At 51.4% G+C, this 22,616-nt stretch overlaps 6 protein-coding genes across 6 annotated transcripts; 2 read left to right on the top strand and 4 right to left on the bottom strand.

Moving 5' to 3' along the window:
- Nucleotides 1–9: 9 nt before the first annotated feature.
- Nucleotides 10–1,302, bottom strand: BU25DRAFT_400569 (S-methyl-5'-thioadenosine phosphorylase; the record flags this gene model as incomplete). The annotated part of the gene is made up of 2 exons (XM_033704968.1): nucleotides 10–1,128; nucleotides 1,182–1,302. 2 exons carry the CDS (start codon nucleotides 1,300–1,302, stop codon nucleotides 215–217), a joined length of 1,035 nt encoding a protein of 344 aa, XP_033557718.1. The 3' UTR covers nucleotides 10–214.
- Nucleotides 1,303–3,758: 2,456 nt separating this feature from the next.
- On the bottom strand, nucleotides 3,759–4,551 carry BU25DRAFT_442510 (polysaccharide lyase family 3 protein; the record flags this gene model as incomplete). The annotated part of the gene is made up of 2 exons (XM_033709308.1): nucleotides 3,759–4,105; nucleotides 4,155–4,551. The coding sequence occupies 2 exons, from the start codon at nucleotides 4,549–4,551 to the stop codon at nucleotides 3,759–3,761; spliced, it is 744 nt and encodes a 247-aa protein (XP_033557719.1).
- Nucleotides 4,552–7,310: 2,759 nt separating this feature from the next.
- On the top strand, nucleotides 7,311–9,598 carry BU25DRAFT_477943 (copper radical oxidase; the record flags this gene model as incomplete). The annotated part of the gene is made up of 3 exons (XM_033710981.1): nucleotides 7,311–7,718; nucleotides 7,740–8,152; nucleotides 8,205–9,598. The coding sequence occupies 3 exons, from the start codon at nucleotides 7,311–7,313 to the stop codon at nucleotides 9,502–9,504; spliced, it is 2,121 nt and encodes a 706-aa protein (XP_033557720.1). The 3' UTR covers nucleotides 9,505–9,598.
- A 778-nt stretch (nucleotides 9,599–10,376) lies between these two features.
- On the bottom strand, nucleotides 10,377–11,553 carry BU25DRAFT_442511 (NAD(P)-binding protein). Its single transcript, XM_033709309.1, has 2 exons — nucleotides 11,457–11,553; nucleotides 10,377–11,410 (listed from the first exon to the last, which is right to left on the bottom strand). Exons 1-2 carry the CDS (start codon nucleotides 11,502–11,504, stop codon nucleotides 10,451–10,453), a joined length of 1,008 nt encoding a protein of 335 aa, XP_033557721.1. The 5' UTR covers nucleotides 11,505–11,553; the 3' UTR covers nucleotides 10,377–10,450.
- Nucleotides 11,554–12,467: 914 nt separating this feature from the next.
- BU25DRAFT_349958 (mannitol dehydrogenase domain-containing protein) lies at nucleotides 12,468–13,967 on the bottom strand (the record flags this gene model as incomplete). The annotated part of the gene is made up of 1 exon (XM_033703284.1): nucleotides 12,468–13,967. The coding sequence occupies one exon, from the start codon at nucleotides 13,965–13,967 to the stop codon at nucleotides 12,468–12,470; it is 1,500 nt and encodes a 499-aa protein (XP_033557722.1).
- A 3,729-nt stretch (nucleotides 13,968–17,696) lies between these two features.
- On the top strand, nucleotides 17,697–19,493 carry BU25DRAFT_477949 (uncharacterized protein; the record flags this gene model as incomplete). Its single annotated transcript, XM_033710982.1, has 3 exons — nucleotides 17,697–17,987; nucleotides 18,436–18,979; nucleotides 19,032–19,493. 3 exons carry the CDS (start codon nucleotides 17,697–17,699, stop codon nucleotides 19,154–19,156), a joined length of 960 nt encoding a protein of 319 aa, XP_033557723.1. The 3' UTR covers nucleotides 19,157–19,493.
- Between the last annotated feature and the right edge of the window lie 3,123 nt (nucleotides 19,494–22,616).

Below are 22,616 nucleotides of genomic sequence, written 5' to 3' on the forward strand. Positions count from 1 at the left end.
TGTCGATACCCGGTGTTTGATAGGAAAGTGCTGATAGTGACCTGCCAAATGGGGTCAAAACGTTGACAAGGCAAAACGTGCGGAAGCAAGGCTGCTGTATGCACCAGCCTGTATTCGACTGAGTTTTTGTAGTGATTTTTCTTGTGTAGTTGACACCCAGGTCTACAAATCTATGTCGTGATACTCGTTAGCAGAATTTGTACTGCGCGCTTGCTTAGTCGAAGTAGCCAGGGAAGAGCCACTGCAGCTTCTTCTCGGTCTCCTGTCCGCGAGCCTCCTTCTTGGTCATGGAACCTGCAAACCTCGTCTGGTTCTCGAGGTGCTTGCCTTGCACCTGTTGTGCGTGCTCTTCCTTGCTGAGTTCGTTCAGAACAGCACCAACAAAGCGCCTTGCGTTGTCCGCGTTCGCCTTCATGTGTCCCATGACCATCTCAACATTGACATCCTCGCCTTCAGCACCCCTCCAGCAGTCGTAGTCGGTAGCCATGCAGATCATCTGGTAGGCAATCTCAGCCTCTCGCGCCAGCTTGGCCTCAGGCAGAGCAGACATGTTGATGACTGTGCCGCCCCAGCTGCGGTACATGTTCGACTCGGCGCGGGTGCTGAACTGCGGTCCCTCCATGCAGATGATGGTGCCCTTGTCGTGCAGCGTGACGCCCTCGCCCTCCAAGCTGTGGCCGCACTTGCGCACAATCTCAGCCAGCTTAGTGTCGAAAGGGTCGCCGAAGCCAACGTGGCCAACCATGCCCTTCTCGAAGTATGTAAACGGGCGAATGCCCTTGGTGCGGTCGATGATCTGGTCGGGCACTACGAAGTCGCGCGGGCGGACCTCCTCCTGCAGCGAGCCGACAGCGGAGAAGGCGATGATGGTGCGCACGCCAATGTGTCGCAGGGCGGCGATGTTGGCCTGGTTCTTGACCTCATGGGGTGCGAGCTCGTGGGAGAGACCGTGACGCGAGAGGAAGGCGACGGGGACGTTGTTGCCAGTAGACGGCGAGGGGTGGTGCAGGATGCTGATGGGCGACGAGGGCTTGCCCCACGGTGTGTCGACGTCGAGAGTCGCCGCGAGAGTGAAACCGGGCAGCGACTGGATGCCAGTGCCGCCAATTACGGCGATGTGAACGGGCGCTGGGTTTGGTGTTAGCTGTGTTTACGTGGGGTGCAGTGGGGAAGGAGCGCACCATCGTAGGTGCTGGGAACGCCGGCCATCTTGCGGTATGGGATGGAGATGCTGCGAAAGAAGGTGCGAGGGTAAGATTGAGAGGTGAAAGCACTGAACAAAGGCTTGACGCGTTGCAACATTCACTATCACGCACTTACACGCACGATAAACATTTTCTTTCTGCCGAGGAGGGGCAGCTCCTTCCGAGTTGCTGAACCCTGATGGCGTCACCCGTCCAATCAAACACGTGCTCGACTATGGGTTATTTTCGATATACCAGCTACACGTCACCTGAGATCCTGCGCACATATATGAGTACCTGAGGTACTACCTGCGTACACGTGCCAAGAGCCTATATGTTAGCTTCCTCGTCACAGAGTGAATTGTTACACCCCGTCCCGCCAGCCTGCAGGGCGTTTCTAAGAACCGCGCCCTGCTACGCTAGATTACACGCGTGAAATTGCATAGAGTGGCTAAGTTGCATGTTGTATAGTCGCTTTGTTGACGTTTGGAAGGTTTCTTGCCCAGGTCGCAGGTGTAGCCAGTATTTCGAAAACGCCTGGGACACCCTCTGGCAGCGCCTTCTGCCGACCTCGTTCGTGCAGTTGCCCTCCGACATGCGTCCGAATTTGGAGATCCTCTGTACACTGCCGGTTTCTTTGAGTTTGAGATACCGCTTTGTCTCCGCTGAGAAGTACGGTGGCCATGAACCTGTCCGAAGATCGCGTCCGGTGTATATCGTGCTCCAAGTTGGAGCTGGGCAGCTACTGATGGGGCGGTCGAAACTACTGAAATATGATCTCGGTTGATTGTGTTTCTTGTTTCTTTGTTTTTGTGAAACCTGGGTCAGAGACCTACACAAGCTACTGACTCTTAGTCCCAATCAGAACGGTAAACAACCCAAATACTCCTGCCCTATATCACCGGAGAGCCACTTCCATCCAACAGAAACTTGGCCACCCCAAGATGTTATTCCAGGGCATGATGAGCACTTCACGAACATTGTTACCGTGGAGAACCACGTGCTTCGTCATATACCAGGAGCCAACACCTTTGGTCCGCTTCAACATGCTGAGATCACGCTACAGGCACCTCTCATTCCTCTCACAGGGACTGACAGGAATGCTTGGATCTTCGATCTCGATGGGAAGATTGACTCCTACATCCCAGGCCCGACTTTTCTTCTATCTATCGTCAAAGATGACGATAAAAACGTTCACGGCTGGGCTTATTGTTCCTGCAGGCTCCTTATCTCAGCAAATCATGGTCAGCGTTGAGACCAGCAACATGTGGCAGCACTACTATTCAAGAATTGGCATGTTTCATGCATGCAACTCATTGGCATTTGAACGTGTAGAGACAGCATCACGGAAGGCGGTAGTTTTAACCTAGACTTGTCCTCGCGCCTAAAAGCTGCCTTGGTGTCATGTGATCCAGATTCAAGCTTGGTAGAGCTACTGCGTCAGAGCAGCTGAACAATGGGTTCATGAAGGATGGCTTCTTTCAGCTTGCTATACAGGGGCGGTAGCGCTGTGAACTATCACGTGCAGGGCAAAATAGACAAAAAATGTCATGTTAAATACACAATATTCGACAGCTCATCAAACTCCACAGATACTTCATCGTGCCTTGTGAGCATCTCTCCTACGATACAATCCCATGCGCCCCCGTCTTCTTATTCCTATCCTCCCGTCTCCTCTGCAGATCACTCTCGTTACCGTGATTCTTTCTATCAACATAGTCCATGCCCGTGCACTTGTGCGTGTTACTGCCCGAGTTCGAATGTTCCTTGCGCGCCTCATAGTCCTCTTGGCCCTGCTGTGCCTTCTGAGGCCCCTTGGCGGGCTTCGGATTGGTCTGTGGGCGTCAGAAGGTGGAAGGATGTGAGGAGTATGGCTGAGTACCTGGCATGGTGATTGGAAGGGGTCAGTGAGGTTGAGGCGGTGAGTTCGGTGCGGCGAGATGGGGGGATGGTAGGAAGGAGCAAGTCGATTGTATATTGTTACGGTATCGGTCAGTTGATAGGCCTGAGCTTACACACACCAGACTATCCTGGACTAGCATGTTTCAGGTCAGGCATATCGTTGTCTTCTCCTAGCTAGCTAGCAACTCAGCGCAGTATTCCATCGACCCGATAGTCCTACGTTATCGTTTACCGTCGCTATCAGTATATTGTTGTTCTTGTTCAGTGTTCTGTCTCTCTCACCGGACCATCAGGGTCTGGTTTTATGACGTATCTGTCGTTCAGACAGAGGTAGAAAGGGCTTGTTGGAAAGGTCAAGAGCACTTCGCTAACACACGTGGCACACATGACCTCTATACTCCATAAACCGTCACAAGTTTACGATGTTGATGGACGTCAACGTGACGCTCTACAACGTCGTCTTGATGACAGAGATCGTATATCATGCGAGTAGCTTACTGATTTGCTGTACAAGGAAACCCTATTGTGGTGACAGTGAGTGCGGATCTATGTATGTACATGAGCCTGCATTATACCATCAAAACGACCAACTTTATACATGAAGGTCCCTGAGACACACCCAAGCGACTTCCATAGTGCATCAAAAGTCGCAACCCAGCTACTCAAAACCATCTAGCAGCTTGATGTAAACCCACTAGTAATGCAGTAAGTTCCATCGGGCCCAGAGCCAAGCTTAGTCGAACTGCCGCTACCCTTCACAACGCCCTTGTAACGGTCGCAGCTCTTGTTGTCACTCTGACAGGAATTTACAATCTTGCATGTGTCGCCATAGTTGGTATTGATGCCGCACAGCACACCGCCATCCTTGGCCGTCACACCTTCGATGATCACGTTGCGTGGTCCGCCATTGGCGGTGCAGTCGCCGCAGGAGCGGATTACTTTGCCGTAGTCTTCTGCGTAGAAGTTTTTGATGCTGACGGTGCCTCGGCCGTTGAATTGGAAGATCTTGTCTGCGGCGCCTGCGAGGTATTAGTCCTACTCAGCTGGAAAACGAGACGGAGTGCTTACCTTTAGCTCCGCCGCCGATGACATATGATGTCTTTCCAGCGGGCTGCTTGAACGTAGCAGCATCCTCGCAAACATCCTCCCACCATACATTCTCCAATGTGCAAGCGCCGCGGCAGTGGATACCTTCTGCCTGTTCCTTGGAAAGAATGACGTTCTTGATCGTCGCGCCGTCCTCGGCGATGAACATGGCAGCGGCTTCGTCGGTCTCGGTCTGGTCCTGACACGTGTCTGGAGAGCGTGAGTAGCGAACCATTTTGCCATCAAAAGTGGTGCCAGCGGGGATGACTTTCGCGGCTGGGAGGCCGGTCGAAGAGGCAGGCTTGGGGAAGGCGGTCGCGGTGGGTGCCGCGAGGGCGATGCCTAGGAATATGGCAAGGGTTGCGAGGCAGGACTTCATGTTGAAGCTGTAGTGGCGTAAAGTGAGGTAATGGGGTTGGTTGAGCTGATGGTGAGAGTTGCTGCTGGGATGGCGTGATGGTGGTCTTTATAACTTTTGTTCTCGAAGTGTTTGCTCACTTCTTGTCTCCATCCTTGGCTGTGTTTTGATGGAGATGTTGAGATCCAGTTCTTCATTCGTGGAACGCGTACAATCATTCATCCTGCCTGGATTCCTCCAATCATGACGTTCAAATTCACTGTCGTTTGCTCTCAGATTGAGCCTACACTTTGTTTCAGCATCATAAACATCGTTCAAGTCATAACAGCCTCCCACCAGCGATCTGCAGCTGCTCTGTTATTCCTCCAATAGCATCTCGATGGCATTCGGTGTGAGATCGCAACGTGAGGCTTAGATCTTATTAACCCCAGATTTGGATGTTTGTAGTGAGGCTGAAGCTTCCGAAGCAAATCAAGCGTGTGGAGGATCGCCACAGAACGTGGCAATGGAGGAGCTTCGTGATCCTGAAGAGGCATGTCAATGCGTGTGGCTTCTTTTGGCAAAGATGCAATCAAAGCTGAAGGTGTGGTTGGCTGGAAAAATGTAGGCCAAGACTACGCGCTGTCGCAGAATGGTCAGTAAAGTTGATCAAGAAGGGTCGAAGCAATCTATCGTGGTTGATCTCCAAGACGGCTCCCCGCAAACTGATTTCTCCGGGATCAATGGGGTGCAGAGATCCTGGGGAAGACACATGACCTTCAACGCTGGAAAAACTTGCAGTGACGATGGTTGTCAAGCGTATGCATTGCTTACTGGTTTTCTACGAGCAAGACCTGATTGCGTCGAGCCACAGGGCAGCTGCGTCCGCGGCGTCAATACGGACTCGATGACTATTTTACGTGCCCTGCGCGTGTAACCACAGTAGATGTGGATAATCATCATCAAAATCTGTGTGACTTGACGCGAAGACCAAGGATTTAAAAGAATTTGAATAGGTGAGCGTGTGTTGGAAGAGTGATTGTTCTTAATGCAATTGTTGTTAGTCAGCCGAGCACAAGCCCTCGACGCGCTCCTTCTCCTGCGCGCAACTTCTGTTTCTTTTTGTCAACGCTGCATTAACATCCATCATTTATCGTGATCCCTTTCGCGTACTTCTAGTCGCAACACAACGTGAAGCGTCATTCTTGCTATTTGGGTTCTGTTACTGCCTTCCAAGCCTCATGTGTTCGCAGCCGTATTGGCGCCCTAGCATCTCGCTGAAGCGGCGGCTGGTGGTGACCTTCGTATCGCGATTCAAAACTGCCAAAACGTTGAGCGAGGGATGATCGCAATATTAGAAACGCAGGAACACGCGGCTGAAAACATGGCGATGAGCTCAGTTGCTCCCAACGCCTTCCACTTTCTCTCTAACACGAGCGCTTGGGGCCTCGAGTCGCTCTTCCATACGATCAGCAGCCGTACCGTCCTTCGCGTTCGCCGCATGTTGCAGATCTACCTTCCTTTCTCGTTATATTGTCATCCTTCTCGCTTCTTGTACTGTTCATCGAGCTAGTCACGCTGTGACTCGTAGCAGGTCCTCGACAAAATCGACAACTGCATCTGCATTGACGGCTTGACCACCAACGATAGGATGTCATGCAAGGACGGGCTGCGATGCATTCGCCCACGCAGCCGAGAAGTTATCACATGCAAGTCTTGAAGTATTGTGAAGCGAGTTAATACAACTTCGCGCTTGCGTTCGCTGACCGCGCGTTAGCCAGGTCTACAGTCTGGATTTCGAAGTGCAGGATGCGTCTGCTTCTACTATCACAACCATCTTGGCAATATGTGGGCTGGATCTAATTCGCTCGGCTCCGATGCCAATTTCCAGTCATGCACTTTTCGATACATCTTTTCTGTAATTCTGCATGCTGGCACGTGCTTTCTTGAGTATCCTCTCAAGTCTATTTGCCTGTCCCATGGGCATAAGAGCCGTTATCTGAAGATCCAATGACCCGGATACGGCACCCGTATCGAAGGATGCCGAACAGGGAGTCTTTTGCCTGCACAATCCTGCATGACGGCCCGCCATTCTGGTAATGGTTCACTCGGCCCAGGAACGGCTGCCTTTATTCCTGGTTGAGTTCAGATCCCGTCGGAGAGCGAACACATACAGACTGATTCTTGTGCGCCTCAATATTACTATGCGTCTGCTGCCTTTCGATACTTGAGAGTGCAAGGTCTTGATTTAAGCGAAGGATGCCACCAGTGTTTCGCGTCGGAGCTCGAGAGCTGTTAACAATCAAACAAAAGCAAACCAAATTCTGAAGCGTATTGTTCCACACCTCGCATTCAGCGAAGAATCCTGGCAACTTATCGTCACCCGAACCAACGTCCGACTTTTTTCTCGAGGTTGTCGGTGCATAGCAAGGGATATCTCTAAAAGCCACTGTTCATGCTTGATCGGGTTGTGAGGCAGACGGAGGAACGCTAATCTAGGATGAGACCTCTTTCTGGATGTCAAACTAGATAAAGCTCCACCAGACTAAGCCCCAACCAATCAGGCCAAGCTGGAGACACCGGAACGATAGTCTGGTTAACAGCTATCATGCACACGAGGAGCTAGCGAAGCCGTGCATGATGACTGACGTTCAGCCTTGGTACCTATACCCAACTCTCAGGCCTTGGCCCCACTTCCAGGACAAAATCCTCACGAGAAAGAGAGGTCTACATAAGCTCGGGCTTGCCGTGAGAGCAGGCTGTTGAATCACAACTATTAAATTCGTTTCATTCACTCCAGGATGGTGCGTTCGAACGCCATCGCAGTTATTTCTGCTTTCCTTCTTTTCAAAACATCGGCGGCTATCAATGCATGCCCTGTCACCGATACAGTCTTTACCGGAACCCAGGGCATCAGATACCGTGTCTGCCCCGACACTGATCTCATAGGAGATTCGCAAGCCATCACACCCAACATTGTTTCTACCACAGCATGTGCACAACTCTGCGACGAGGCTTTGAACTGCTTCAAGGCCGTCTACGATACGCAGACCAGAGACTGCCATATCAAGGCCAATGCAGGTCTAAACTGGCAACCCAATGTACGCTTCGATGTGATTCAGGCTGAGCAGATCAACATCGCAAAATGTCCCTACACCGAGACGACATACACAAACAATGGTGTAAGTAATGTTATTACGTCGAAGGGGGTTTGAGCTGACCAGTGCTAGAAAAACTTCAAGGTCTGCCGTGATACTGATCTGCGCGGTGGAAGTGCCCAGATGATCAACGGGGTTACAACATTGGACGATTGTGCTCAGCGTTGTTCAACGATCGACACATGCGTGCAAGCAGTCTTCGATTCGAACGCTTCAGTATGCCACATCAAGTCGGATGCGAAGGCAAATACCCTAATCTGGTCGACCGACAAGCGCTTTGATGTAATCCGCCAAGATGTCGCCGCTGCTCCTGCCACGGACGGTGCATGGTCTGACTTGGTGAGGCTACCAGTCATCCCAGTGGCTGCTTACATTTTGCCAGAATTCCCAACATCAAGCCGACTTATGGTCTTCTCTAGCTGGGGCGCAGATGCTTTCGGAGGTGCAGGTGGACGCACCCAGTTCGCTGACTACAACTTTAACTCGTAAGCCGAGCCACAAATTCTGCAACATCTAGGCCCTGACTCCTCTTTTCAGTGGTGCTGTCTCTGCCCGTACTGTGGCCAATACTCAGCACGACATGTTCTGTCCCGGTATCAGTGCACTAGAAGATGGACGCATCCTCATTCAGGGTGGTTCCGACGCCAACGTTAACAGCTTTTACAACCCAGCCAGCAATAATTTCACCCGAGCTCCTGATCTGCTGATGGCTCGCGGCTACCAGACATCTGTGACTCTGAGCGACAATCGCGTTTTCACCATCGGCGGTGCCTACTCTGGACCACGACAGGGCAAGGATGGTGAGGTTTACGACCCAAAAAGCAACTCTTGGAAGGCACTCCCTGGTGCGAAGATCGGACCGATGCTCACCACTGACAATGAGGGTATCTGGAGAGAAGACAACCACGGCTGGCTGTTCGCTTGGAAGGGTGGATCAATCTTCCAAGCTGGTCCAAGTAAGGCTATGAACTGGTACAGCGCAAACGACACTGGTACTCAGGCCCCAGCCGGCACACGTGACACCGACGATGCCATGTGTGGTATCTTTGTTATGTATGAGCCAGGAAAAATCCTAACTGCTGGTGGATCGCCTGACTACACCAACTCGGACGCCAACAATCGCGCCCACTTGATCAGCATTGGTGAGTACGGCCAGCCTGCTACCGTTGAGCGTGCTCCTGATATGGCATACCCTCGTGGCTTTGCAAACGCTGTTGTACTTCCTGATGGTACTGTACTCGTCACTGGTGGTCAGCGTCGTTCATTAGTTTTCACTGATGACAACGGTATTCTGCAGGCTGAGCTGTTCAACCCTGCGACCAAATCTTGGAAGACCCTCGCAGCTGAGGCAGTTCCCCGCAACTACCACTCGGTCAGCATTCTGCTCCCAGATGGTCGCGTCTTCAGCGGTGGCGGCGGTCTCTGCTACACTGCCCAGGTCGGTGGAAGTACAGTCAACTGCAACAAGCTTGTCGACCATGCTGATGGCCAGACTTTCTCACCTCCTTACCTCTTCAACCCCGATGGTTCCGCCGCTTCTCGTCCTACCATTTCGGCTTTTAACGCTACTAGCGCCAAAGTCGGTGGCCAACTCACAATCTCCACCTCTACCATCGACCCCAAATTCGTCTTGGTTCGCATTGGTAGCGTCACACACTCGGTCAACAGTGACCAAAGACGTGTGCCTCTGACAAGTGTCACTCCTAGTGGCACACAGTACACTGCTATCCTGCCAAGTGACAGCGGTGTCTTGATTCCTGGACACTACTACCTCTTCGTCCTGAACTCTGCTGGTGTACCCAGCATTGCGCGCACCGTCCAGATAACCCTCTCTTAGTTTCCTTGTCCGTAGTTTCATACTTCTCGTATCGTCACGTTATGAGTACAAACTACATTTCATAATGAATATGGATAGTAATACCTGATTGTCTAATTTGCTTATTTGGTTGCCTAGTCCGAGTACCTCCGAAGGGCTCCAAGCTGCTCCGAGGCCTACTTCGTGGTAAAGCAATCGATGGATTCTGAGAGAGTGTTCTCAATGAGGCAACTCTGGTATCTCTGTGTTCTCAGGTACCAGCATACTTTGCGCAACCCCTTACAGAAGGTGGTGATGGCGGGCATGCGCCGATTTTTAGTAGAATTCATATCGGTGACTTTCACAAGTTGCTGACCCCCCTTGATAAACGATGATTAGATATGGCTTTTTGACCCGAAGAACAATTTTATGTGTAGATGACATCATGTGTCACGGTTCAGGGCGCTCTTGCCTGTCGAACCTCACCTCCATGAGAGTGACTGCCACGTCACACTAGCGTTGTTTACAGCTACTCACCTATATGTACTGTCCGTAGCTTCACCCAATACAACCTCAGTTCAATCCTTCAATTCTTCCCACAGCGTACTGATCACTCACGATCCCCGACATCATGGCTTCCAGACAGAGGGGGTCAGCAACTTGTGAAAGTCATTGTACGAAGAATAAAATCTGGGTCTGATGCACGTCAAATGCGTGGGCTAAGCTGAGCAGGGTTTATGGTTGCCGATCATGCAAGTATGGATTACCCATGGATTGTTCCAGCAATTTTGATCTTTCCCGAGGCCTGACCCAGCTGTCACGTGCAGAATAGACAACCTAATAAGCATATCAGACAACCAGATATTGCTGTCCATGAGTATACCTATTATTATACCCGCCAGCTTGTACATATCCTTAACAACCGCCAATAAATACCAAAAACGATCACAACTGTGCTCGAAATAGTAACGTCAAAACGAATCCGCGCTCAGTGAATCCCGGCACCACCCTTGACCATCTCCACCGCCCTCTTAGTTGCTTTGTCCAAACTCTCCTTCGGTAACCCTAACTTCCCATTATCCAAACCATATCCCGTCTCATAGTCCCCGCCCTCACCCGGGAAGAAACACCTCGCGTACATCGCCTTCGCAAACCCAAGCCTATCACCCCCTTGTAACTGCTGCAGCCCTTTTTCATATCTCGTTTTCACTGGATCTTTCGTGATGGTCCAATCTTCATCCGAGGTTCCTAACACTCGATTCAAGCTGTCCAGCATCTCCCTCTGACTAATCAGAAAGCTTGAGATATGAATGCCTTGATTCTTCCAATCCTCTACCGCCGGCTTTCCATGCTCACTCGAAGCGATGGGCAGAGAGAGCAGAGAGGCGACAGCGTTCCCACACAGCTCCCACGTGCTCGTGTTGATCTTCACCTCCCCTTCATCGTACAGTGTGACACGCCGATTCTTGATGTCGAAGCCAAACCACGGCTCTCCCTGCGACAAGCTGAATTCGTACCAGAACCCACAGCATAGTGCGATCCAGTTCGGCTTCACGCCTCCGTCCGGCACAGATACATTGCGAACATCATCGATGAACTTCCCGAAGCTGCTGATCAAAGGGTCAGAAGAAAGTGTGCCTCCACGCGGACCGGGAGCAAAAGCCCAATAATTTGGCATGATCCACTTGACACCTGCTTTGGCAGCTGCTTCGACGATCAAAGCATGGTTTGTGGGTGATGTTTGGACGGAAAGGGTTATGACGAGGAAGTCGTGGCCGCGAAGAGCGGAGATGAGGTCTTCTTCGGAGGCATAGTCGACTCTGACGACGTTGACGTTGGGGGAGGAGGGGAAGGTGGCGCTGCTATCTGGGCGGGTGAGGATGGTCACTGAGTGTTTACCGGTATCGAGGATGGAGGAGAGGATGTGTGAGCCGATTTTTCCAGAAGCCTGAGGACGTCAATGGAATTCAACAAGGAAGGGGATAAGGCCCTACGCCAACGAGTGCGACTTTGCGGATATAGTCGGCTTGCTTTGAAGCCATGGTGTCAATGAAGTGTCTTGTTTCGTGAGATCGAGAAGCTAGTTTCTTGCAATCACAAAATATGATAATGGCACACAATTGCGAAATTTCTACCTGCTCTTATACTTCATTTAATTTTGTGGCTTTCATCTTGCATCTCGAGCATTCCCACATATGCTTCCGTATTGGGTAATGCGCTAACCCTACGTCGTATCTGTGTAGGAGGACGGTTTGCGCCGAACCACCGAGCTGCATCGGAGTTACACTTAACACCGATCTTCCAACCTTAACACCGATTTTCCAGCCTTAACACCAACGATAACTCTAATCATCTGAAGTCGGGCATGTTGTTGCTCCATCAAGCATCGCAACTTCCTCCCCAGCTTCGTGTTGTTCGCATCCCTTGGAGCTTAGCGGAGCCATGCAAGGACCGTCACGCCTGTAATAGCATCGGGAGCACTGCCGGTTCGACAACGCGAACACAGCGATATTTGCGATGCGCTTCATGGATGCCTCAGCCAAGGAGTTTTGGTTTGTCTTTTGTCTGACAGCTCGCTGGAGCTCGATGGGTATTGCTGGAACACTCGCGTGGAGATTCGTGTTGTTGAGGTACAGGATGACGAGAGAGTGGGGCGCACACCGACAGTCTACGAGATAGGGATAAGCACCATGACGTCACGAAGTTTGTTTGCAGCTGCGCAACTTGAGGATGTCAGGGGTGAGCATTGTGAGGGGAGCCACGGCTGCAATCACTTCGCAGTTCGCAATTCACAGCTGGCAGAAGATAGGTAATAGCAACGTTGTTCGAATAATTTAAACGTGTCAAATTTGTAAATCTAGCGTGACGCAACGCTTTCTATCGCTAAAGTTCAAGACTTTTCTATGCGCCATTCGCCGTCTAATGCCGTGTATCTAAATATTAGGTGGTATCTCTTCAAAGTCTAGGTTCCCAAAACCTTAATCGCTCAGTCGCTAATAACACATCTATGCAGTTTTCTCGAGGGTCTTCATAGCACCCTCACGCTCAAGGCTGTTGTAAGCCTCGGTAAGCTCCTTGACGAAGCGCTCATCGCCACGAAGATCGTCACCGAAGAGGTCTCCAATGCTGAGAAGCTTCATTGGGTTGCCCTCATCACGGGCAATGCGCTGCAGCTCCTCGTTCCTGGGGTCGAAAGACAGTTGGAAGTCGCGACCCTGCTCGTCGATACCCCGGAGGTAGCGGAACCAGGCAGCAGTCGCGAGAGTAAGGCGACGGAGGGGTCCGCCAGCAACGATCTGCTCGGCTATCGAGGGCATGATGAACTGGGGCAGCTTGCCAGAGCCGCCAAGGCAGATACGAGTGATCTCATCCTTGAGGGTAGGGTTGGAGAAGCGGCCGATCAGGGTCTTGATGTACTCGTCGACGTCGACGCCGGGAATCTTGGGGAGCAGAGGCTTGACCTCCTCGTTCATCATGTTGGAGATGTACTTGTGGAAGGTGGGATGGCCAATAGTCTCGTGGATGTATTGGAATCCGCCGAGGTATCCGGCATATCCCATAGCAGAGTGAGAGGCATTGAGCAGGCGAAGCTTCATAAGCTCGAATTGCTCGACGTTCTTGACATCCGCGACGACCTGGACACCAACCTTCTCGAAAGCGGGGCGGCCATCACAGAACTTGTCCTCAACAACCCATTGGCTGAAGGGCTCGGTGACGACAGGCCACGCGTCCGCGATACCAAACTCCTCACGGAGGTTATGGACATCCTCTTCGACAGTCCTGGGGGTAATGCGGTCAACCATAGAGTTGGGGAAAGCACCGTTCTGAGCAAGCCAGGCGGCGACATCAGGGTTGCGGTGCTTAGCAAACGCGAGGAGCATGTCGCGGGTGATATGACCGTTCTTCTGCATGTTGTCGCAAGACAAAACAGTGAAAGGCTTCAAGCCAGCTTCGTAACGCCGCGCCAGCGCAGCGTAGACAAAACCAAAGAAAGTGCGGGGAGGAGATGCGCCAGCAAGATCGGCTGCCATGTCGGGGTGCTCAGTTATGAGCTCGTGAGTGTTCTCGTTGTAGAAGTAACCGCTCTCTGTGATGGTCATGGAGACGATGTGGGTGTCCTCATGAGCCATCTTGGCGATAACAGCCTCAGCGTTATCGGGAGCGAACAGGTAGTCTGTAATACTGCCAATAACGCGGGCCTTCGATCCGGGTGCAGAACGCTCAATGACTGTGTAAAGGTTGTCCTGGGGGGCCAGAGCATTCCTCATCTCGGCGTCAAAAGGCTGCAGACCGACACCGCAGATTGCCCAGTCCTTGAGCTTGAGCTGCTCAAGAAGGCTGTCCACGTAAACCGCCAAATGAGCGCGGTGGAAACCACCAACGCCAACGTGGACAATGCCATGCTTGATGCTGGCGCGGTCATAGGTGGGTACTGTGGCGTGCTCCAACTCCGACAGGTTGGCGTTGTTCAGCCTCAGCAACTGCGGCTCTGTAGCGTGAGGCATAGCAGCCGCTGCTTGTGAATATTTGCGGGATTGAGGGAGTGTTGTGGTAGCAATCTGCTGCTTTTGCTGTGTGTCTTGTGTGACGGAAACCTTGGAAGGGGTTGTCGTGTTTGTAGAGAATGACCTCGCTGCAATTGATTGAGGGAAAAGTCTGAGGGAGGGTCGCAGGCTTGAAGTAGACTGCTTCTGTGCCAGGGCAACGGCGAACTTCGCCTGCTTTATGAGGTTGAGAGGAGCCATGGTGAAAAGATTGTACGTTGATCGCTTCAAAGTGGATGGGACTGCTCAGGTTTTGTCTTTTTCAGAGGGGCCATAGTGGGTCCAGTGCACGGTTGTGGATGATTGACTAAGGCATGATGTATTTTCGATGGAACGTGTGGGGAAGACCTGGAACACGGATGGCTTTACTTTCGTGTTGACATTCTTCCCCGACACAGAAGGTGCACGGCGATGGCGACCAGACTGGCGGTCAACAAATTCGGAAATTTAGATATAGGGGGAGTCCAGGTGACCAGCTTCCTTGGATCAGATCTCCTAAATTTGGACCAAATGTCAGTTGTGAACGCACAACGTTGCCAGTCCAACACAATTTCGCCCACGTGGACGTGGAATCCATTACCAATCTTCGTTCTTAGCTGATGCTTTTCCAGAGGTGACGACGCCCACCTCCGAGCTCTGTCCGTTCAAGAAAGGGGCCGAGGGCCTTTGCGCGTTCGGAGTCGTAAAACGTCCATAGCGCAGGCATCACGCGCCGCCACATCAGGAAGCCGGTACCCCGGTGCATACGGTTTTGGTGGGGAATTGGAAGGCGCTTCCGCCGCAACTGCCCATCCCTTTGCCAGAGAGGGTTCGAAATTTTTTCAGCCTTGAAAGGATCAACTAGCGGCTTATCGTGGGGTTTCGATTGGGTGGCAAGCCTTTGACAGCCTTAACCCACTGATCGGCCAGTCTCGCCGAGCCAGGTTGAGGCTCCTGGCGTGTGGCGGTTAGCTCCACCCAGGAACATCGCTTCCATGCACGGTTAATCCTACCCACTTGCCTGCAGCCGAGAGTGGAGCCGTGGGGGCTGGGTCCATGATAAGAATTTTCGGGAAATGGCGAAAGCGCACGGTTGTATGTCGCAGGGCACCTTGGAACAATTCGAAGAAGCGGTGTCCGTAGGTTTGGCAAAACTCCAACAAAATTTCTGAAAAGTATTGATCGAACATCGAATTACTTATGGCGCCATTTTCCAGACACACCTTGGTGCTTCCGAGATTTCCCCTGCCGTCGAACCCACGCTCGAAGTTTGCCAAGCGGAGTACATCGATGTCAGGCGGTGGCACAAGCAGGAACGCGTTTCAACGTGCGCCGATTTGGAGGCTGCATCGGACTACTGGTGTGTAAGTCGCTTGCAGGAGTGTCCCAGCCTATTGACCGCCTCGTATCGAATCCCACGCGGCAGGCGCAGCTGACACGTCTTCGTATCTCCATATCCCTCGCCCACGCAGACAGACTCATCGAGCTCGTGGTGTTGAGCATTCTAGAACGCACTGATCGACCTGGGCACCGTGATATCGTATATAGTGGCGAACGTTGCGCCCATTCTGCGCCATGAGCGGAACGAGGTCAACCAGTGTGGGACCTATCGTCGCTTGGAGACCAGCTTCTCCGCTGTTGCAGATTCGCCACAGGTTGAGTCCCACTTACCGCAACCCAGATCCTTGGGATCGTCGCGCTGCCGGCTTCAGACTGTGATCGTGAGCGTCTCGCTCCTTGCGGGGTAGTCTAACAACGAGCCGTGCCGACAGAGTCTGACACCAGGCCTTGCAAGGCGAGTACAGTTTTCTGGCCGTGCCCGTGTTTGCCGATTGCCTGAGTGTCTGCCTGACGCAAGCTCAGTTCCAGCGGTCGCTGGTCGTCTTGCACATCAGGACCTGAGCCTCCTCACGCGTCGCCTATGTGCATGTGCCTTATTACTCGAGTAAAGTGACCCAGGTGCGACCGTGGATGTGACAGTGCTGATCGAAACTCAATTGACCTCCACTTTCGCACCTCAGTAATCAGTTTTTCTTGCAACGCCTACCAGAACCTGATGTTCAGCATCCGATGAACCCAGCGAACATTGCGTGTTGGAAGTGCGAAAGCTTGGAAAGTCCAAATCACATTAAGCCGAAAATGGAGAGAAGAGTGAGGCAGGGCCTAGAACGAGACACACAGACAGTGGAGATGGAATTGCCCACCCTTGCAGAGTCTTCGAGCCTTGCCCCAGAGAATATTGCGGACCGTAGCCGCCAAGGCACTTCGATGGTGCAAGTAGGAGTGGATCCCCCGTGGTGGCAATTTCTCGTGTATCACTGAATCTGCAATACAATGGTCAACAGTGCTCCGGCAGTCATCCAATAAGTACGGTGAATGTAAGGTTGCGGCTTGGCCGCAGAAGAGTGCCACGGTCGATTGTCAGGATTACTGGCGCTCGGATCGTCAAACGAACACATCAAAGAATGGTTCGGTGAGATAGAGAAAGACGGACAAGGTCTGACAGTGGTCACGATATGCACCCGCTGGAATGAGTGAAATTGAGAATTGCATAGGTGTTCGTTGTCAATGAGTAGGCGTGCCCCTCGTGAACCCACTGCTTGCATGGAGTGTCCGTCTGCAAAATAGTCAGCGATTATTTCTCAACCTTATAGCAGAGGTCAAAAGGAGAGGCTGAACGATGCGGCATGCGCTTCATCCACATGGAGGGGCTCCGCGTATGCAGATTTGCAATTGTCGCTAGGGAAGTGACGGTAAATTATCATTCGGCGTGATGCCATCAGTTCCTATACATGGTATGAGGGTACCGACGCCGGTAGGTGATGTGGTGGAGGTGAGCAAAACGCGTTGCGCTCCCCTCACGACATATTTGGCAAAGATCGATGCGTCATTGGCCCAAGCGTTGGCGCTAGCCGCCATGTGCGTCGGCAAGAGCTGCCCAACCTGCCAACGTTCACTTCACTTGAGTTGTTGCACTTCGTACATTGACTTCATCCAGGCCGGGACGTTGTCTCTTGGGATCATTAACAACATTTTGTCTGCCCGTCTCCGTCTTCTACCCATGGGCAAGCCCATAAGATTCGCATCCGCTGCACCACTGACGTCTTTTTGCAAGGAATTCGATCAGCGGATCGTACACAGCTCTGGAGCTGAATGCCCCAGAGCGCAGAGGCAAATGATGAGGCAGTGTCGAAACTTCCTGCTCTTCCACTGCTCACTCTCACAGATGTTCTGTGCCTCTGATCGTACGATACAGGCGACATACCAGGTTTTGTTGTGGTGTATATAACCTTTAGGACCTGAGGGTTAAAAAGGTCGGCCTTTTTGTATCGCTGCGGGGCCGCGACAGGTTTGAATACCAGCAGGTCGTACAAGTGCTTTCCACCAGGACGCAGAAAGGTACCGTCCATCATGGTTGCAACTTCCATGCTTCCCTGTAGATGTTTGATTGAACAAAACCCTGTGAGAATGGTGCTTAGCTGACCTTCACTCTTTTTACTCCTTACCTTGCGGAAGTCACTAGCGAGTTCTTGCGCATGACGTACTCATCTGCCTTCCGTTTGCTCGTTCTTCGCGCGCGGGCCCTTGCACTCCTACACATAAAAGCAAAATTCCATCAGCTTTTTTATTTCATCGTCCTCACTCCTCATTTCGTATATCAACCCTAGTCCCTATACACCCTTTTGCCTCCTACCACTTCGACCTGACACCATGAACCGTGTCACACACCTGACCCTTGGCGACACCGGACGCCCTGAGGACCGCGTCGTGCGCATTGTCAACCTCCACTACGAGACCGACAGCGATGACATCCACAAGTTCTTCGGCAACGACTTCACCATCGTTGACTTCATCCGTAGTGTCAATCCGAAGACGAACAAGAACACTGTGGACTACGTTCTGTTCGCGATTGAGCACGAGCGCATCAACGCACAAACTCTGTCTGGTCGCCAGATTCTCGATCGCCAAGTCAAGGTCCTCTCCGCTCAAGGCGCTTCCGCAGTGAGTACCCTCTGACGCTGTTCGCTGATGCACACTGACAGTACCGATAGTTCCTCGCCTGGCGACAAGCTCTTGCCTTCGGGAGGAGGCAAGAATGCGGCCCTTCTCATGAACAACGTCGGCCAGGGACCCGAGGTCAACGAGACATTCTTCCACTTATTCTTTGGAAAGTTTACTGTTTTGATGTCAAACGCACTCTTGACCCGAGGACCAACTCGCCACACCCTACAGCATTTGTGATGTTTGCTTCTGCAGAACAGCGTGATGATGCCCTTCATCATCTAAAGGACGCGCCGACGCAGGGTCGAAACGTCACTCTAGAGGTGCCCAAGGCCTTCCAAAGTTGTAAGTCAATATCATGTTATCACTAACACCCTGCTCTATGGGTTGTTTGCTGTGGTCATGTGTAATGTTGGATTGCTTCTGTTTGTACTGACACTCTACATAGTCGATGAGCAGGGCTTCATGCTTTCCTCTGACGGAGAACGTCGTTACCTTTTCTGCCCACGCGCGTGGTCTCGTAGCCAGCAACACCTCTCGCCCTAAAACTCCTTCTAGCGCATTCTTACGTGAAGGCATCCAGACTGCTCCACCGAGCACGTTCAGCCAGGCTCCTGCCCCAGCGCCAACCAGCAACAACCACAAATTTCACACTTTGCTTGGCCAGCTCGGGATGGCAGACAGCGGAGTGCAGCAGCAGGTGCAACCCAAGACGCGCATCGATCGCGAGCAAGAAGTCAAGGCCACTCGAAAAGCTGAACACGAGCGCCAGGCAAGGAAGACTGAGTATATATGGGATCTGCCTCATGAGGAGCTTACAAAGCGCTATCTCGGTCAGCAACGTACGCTGTTGCAAATGCCGTCTGGTGTTGAGGGACCTGGTCAGGTAATCACTGGCCCTCCAATGACGCCACCCGTTGGTTACTCGTCTCCCTTCGCTTGTCTTCTCGGCTCTGTGCCTCGTGGCCCTCCGCCCGGCATCGACACTAGCTGTAAGTGATCCAAACTTCCATTTCTGTCAGTATAATAGCTAACAGAATGCAGTCCGCCCCCGTGAGTACAGCTGGAATCTGAGCGGCAACCAGGATCCTGCACGTCACATCATCTCTGAGGAAGCCTGGTATGGTGGCGTACAGGCACCCCAACATCGCAAGGAAGAGGAGGAGTAGTCCGGATCCACCACCGTCCAGCGCATCATGGCCGAGGGCGGTATCCTCGAGGACAGCGAGAAGGACGTTAAGAAGGGTGACGGGTAAGCTTGTGTGGTGTTCGGTGTTTGGTATCTGTCGTTCTCTTGGTGGTTCCTTCGCTTTCCCTGACGTGTCTGATGAACCAGGTATCTTTCTCAGTTGTCGATTCTTCGTGTTTGAGGCGGCAGACGTTTTACAGGTCCGAAAGGATTTTGGTTTCAATTCACGCACGGCGATCATGTAGCTTCGCCACTTCTTAGCGAGCCTTCTGAGAGCTGTAATGCTTCCGATTGAAAAAGTTTTGTCATGTATGCACTCCTAACTCCTGTTCTAATCTTCTTTCCTTCCACAATCTAAGGGCATGATGACTCCCAATCATGTCAGTCTTGACTCTGCGCGAGATTCCTTCAGGCCTATCAGCTACAGTCGGTGTCAAAAGTCTGTTCGTGGCGGCTTTACCTTATCAAAATTGACCATATTCTATAATAAATATAACAGCCTCTGCTTATTCTAATTATATAAGATAAAGAATTATAGAAATGAATATCTCTTTCTAACACTCTCTTAAGTTTTAGTAAATAATCAGACGGCAAGCCTGCAACAGGAAATCGCTGCATCCTATTCGGGTAATTCGGGCCTTTGCTTACGGAATCTCATGCTGTTGCCCAAAAGCGCAATCGGCCTCAACGCCTTCCATTAAAGGCCTCTCTTCCCTCGACATTTTCTTTCTATCCCTCAACTGTCTCTCTCTATTCCCACCCTTTCGCACCGGATGCTATCGCCCATTTCAGCTCCGCCAGCCATTCAACAACTTTTCACAAGGCACTATCGCCGCATATCAGCTTCTGTGGAAGGGTTGAGAGTATTGATTGATCTATTTGGCTATGGCGAGGATCGATCGGGACTATATAGTGGAAGGGAATAGCAGTGAAGCAAACCAAACTAACCGAATGAGCTGGACTATCAGTGCAGCGGGCCGTTGGCAAACACTGCAACGGGCCGTTGGCAAACGCTGCAACGGACCGCTAGCGAACAGCTTCCGCATCTACATGCACATTCAATGCTGTCTCGACTCGCCCCCCTGTTACAGTTGCCCCTATACAGGTCTTGAAGCGCAGCTCTGCTTCAGCTCATGGCTTTTCTTCTCGATGAGGGGGAGGTTGATCTGATCCCTCCATGAGCAATCGAATTGCCCATCACTTCATGTCCTCGTTTCTAAATTCTGCGACGCAATCACTCCCCTCTCATACAGACAATTTTCATCCATATGAAATAATCACCCACTCTATGGCAGTGAAGAAGTCAGACCTGGTTCGAAACTGTTCCCTCTAGCGCACAGTCAAACCCGGCAAGCACAGTTGAGTGTCCTGTGGTTGCCTGAGCCTGGTCACAGCTCAGTCTGGAGCAGACGAAAGCTGAGCTGTTCCACAATTGTCTCAGTCCCGGTGCACTCACAATGCAGCTTGACCCTGCCTCCGAATGGGTTGAACGAATTAGGCACGTCCACATGCCATCCCGCCCTCAGACTCAAGTTCAGGAGTCCGGCTTGTGCATATAATTGACAGGGATCCGAACTTCAACAATGCACTCGTATTGCTCCATTAGGAAACAGATAAGCCAAGGACCGGATTATGACATCAATCGAGCGAGCTACGAGTGATCTAAATGACCCGTGGCCTTAGCAGGTGATTATGTGGAACACGGCAGGCTGGTTTCGAGAAATTAGTCGCCAGTGCCATTCAATGCCATGATCCATACTTTGCAAGCCGATTGGCCAGCCACCAAGAGAAATCGTCTCAATCGGCCGCTTCAACACAGTTTCCCAGTCCTTGCAAAGCCGAAAAACGCGTACTCCCTGAGCTATAGTGGCCATTCGCAAGCCAATGATGGGATGGTTTAGATGGAACGAGGCATCCGCATTTACCGTACCCTTGTCTTGTGACTCCTTCGAACTGATACATGCAGCTTATACCGTATCACACTTTAGACCATGGGCAATTGGCCTCAGCCGGCCCTGTCGAATCCGGAACAGTGTTTATGCAGGCCTATGCGTCTACTAAAAAGCAGTCTTGGCGATTGTATATAATCGAAATAACAGCTTGTCAGGAGAACACCAGCCTTTCTCCTTTCCAGCGTCTGAAAAAACAAACTTCTGCAGTCCTGGAATGCCTTCTACCCTTCCTGCCGCTCCCTATACGCTCGCACGAGCGAAGTTTGTCCCGTATATTCCGTCATCGGCTAATCCAAAACGGAAGCCAAAGATTGAATTGCCCAAGCAAAAATCCTGCAACACTAGATTAAACAAAAGCAGTGAAGGGAACAGAAACACCAATATTATCATAACATCAGATTCTGTGTTACCGTGCTTATCCAATCAAGAGTCACCTCAACTATCTGGGACCCTAGAATGCTCTTCTCCTAATGAAGAAGGTACTGTAGAGAGACTTAGTTCGCAGTAGATTGGATCTTAGCTAAATTGAGCTTGCAGATGCCGTATCCGATCAAGACAAAGGGCAATGCAACACCAACGACGAAACCTCTGCCATAGAGGGAAAAAAGCCTCTTACAGACACCACAGAAATAAACTTAGCAGCAGAGCTCTCTCCAGGTGACAGCATCTCAGGTGGATCTTTAGATGAGGTTTGGATTCCTGAACTGATGAACAATAGTAGATTGTACCATCCCCATGGAAGAACATGCTATCACAGAGTGCTGAGATTTTATGCCCATTGATCTTAGACGCGTACCACCCGATATCTATCAAGAAATGAACTGCGATGGAGATTACCCACGCGAACAGTGTGGAGAATCAAATGATACTGATACATTCAGTCCCCATATATTTGATATGTACACTCATAGTAAGTATCAGCCAAGAAGTACAATTTAATGTCGTCACGTGGGCATACAGTTGATGATATGTCGACTCCAGATAGTTGCAGCAGTGCTGCCAGCATATTGCTGAAAACAAACGAACGAGCGTGCTCTCCACTTGACATGTCGACCTCTATGGCAAAGGTGCTGAACTCTGGATTACATCTACAAAGGCAGACGGCCCCGAGTGTACACCAACCAACACCCCGACCGGCCGTAGATACCCGTATACTACATTCCACAGCCAACAGGGGCGATAGATCTACCAGTTCAATCAGGTCACAGGGAATACTTTGTAATGTGGAAAGTCATGTTGAAAGCCTACAGAAGTCTAAAAAAGCACAGGCGCTGCTTCGATCTTCAAGTGAACCAGGTTCACCCTTGGAAGCAGCAAGCCAAGCTGCCGGTTCTGGTGTGATGGAATCGAGAAAAGAAGCTTTCGAGGGTGACAATGGACCTGATGGAAACCAGAAGACAAGACCAACAATACATGGTGGGGCCAAGTGGGACAGATACGAAGTCGAGAGGATCATGGACCACGACGAGCATGATGGTCGGAAACGCT

This window comes from Macroventuria anomochaeta, assembly GCF_010093625.1.
Source record: "Macroventuria anomochaeta strain CBS 525.71 unplaced genomic scaffold BU25scaffold_36, whole genome shotgun sequence".
Classification (NCBI taxonomy): Eukaryota; Fungi; Ascomycota; class Dothideomycetes; order Pleosporales; family Didymellaceae; genus Macroventuria; species Macroventuria anomochaeta.

Excerpts from the sequence above, each read along its gene's own strand:
- BU25DRAFT_442511 (XM_033709309.1), bottom strand. The coding sequence starts at position 11,504 with ATGGCTTCAAAGCAAGCCGACTATATCCGCAAAGTCGCACTCGTTGGC. Across the intron at positions 11,411-11,456 it reads GCAAAGTCGCACTCGTTGGC|GCTTCTGGAAAAATCGGCTC; the intron begins GTAGGGCCTTAT and ends TGACGTCCTCAG.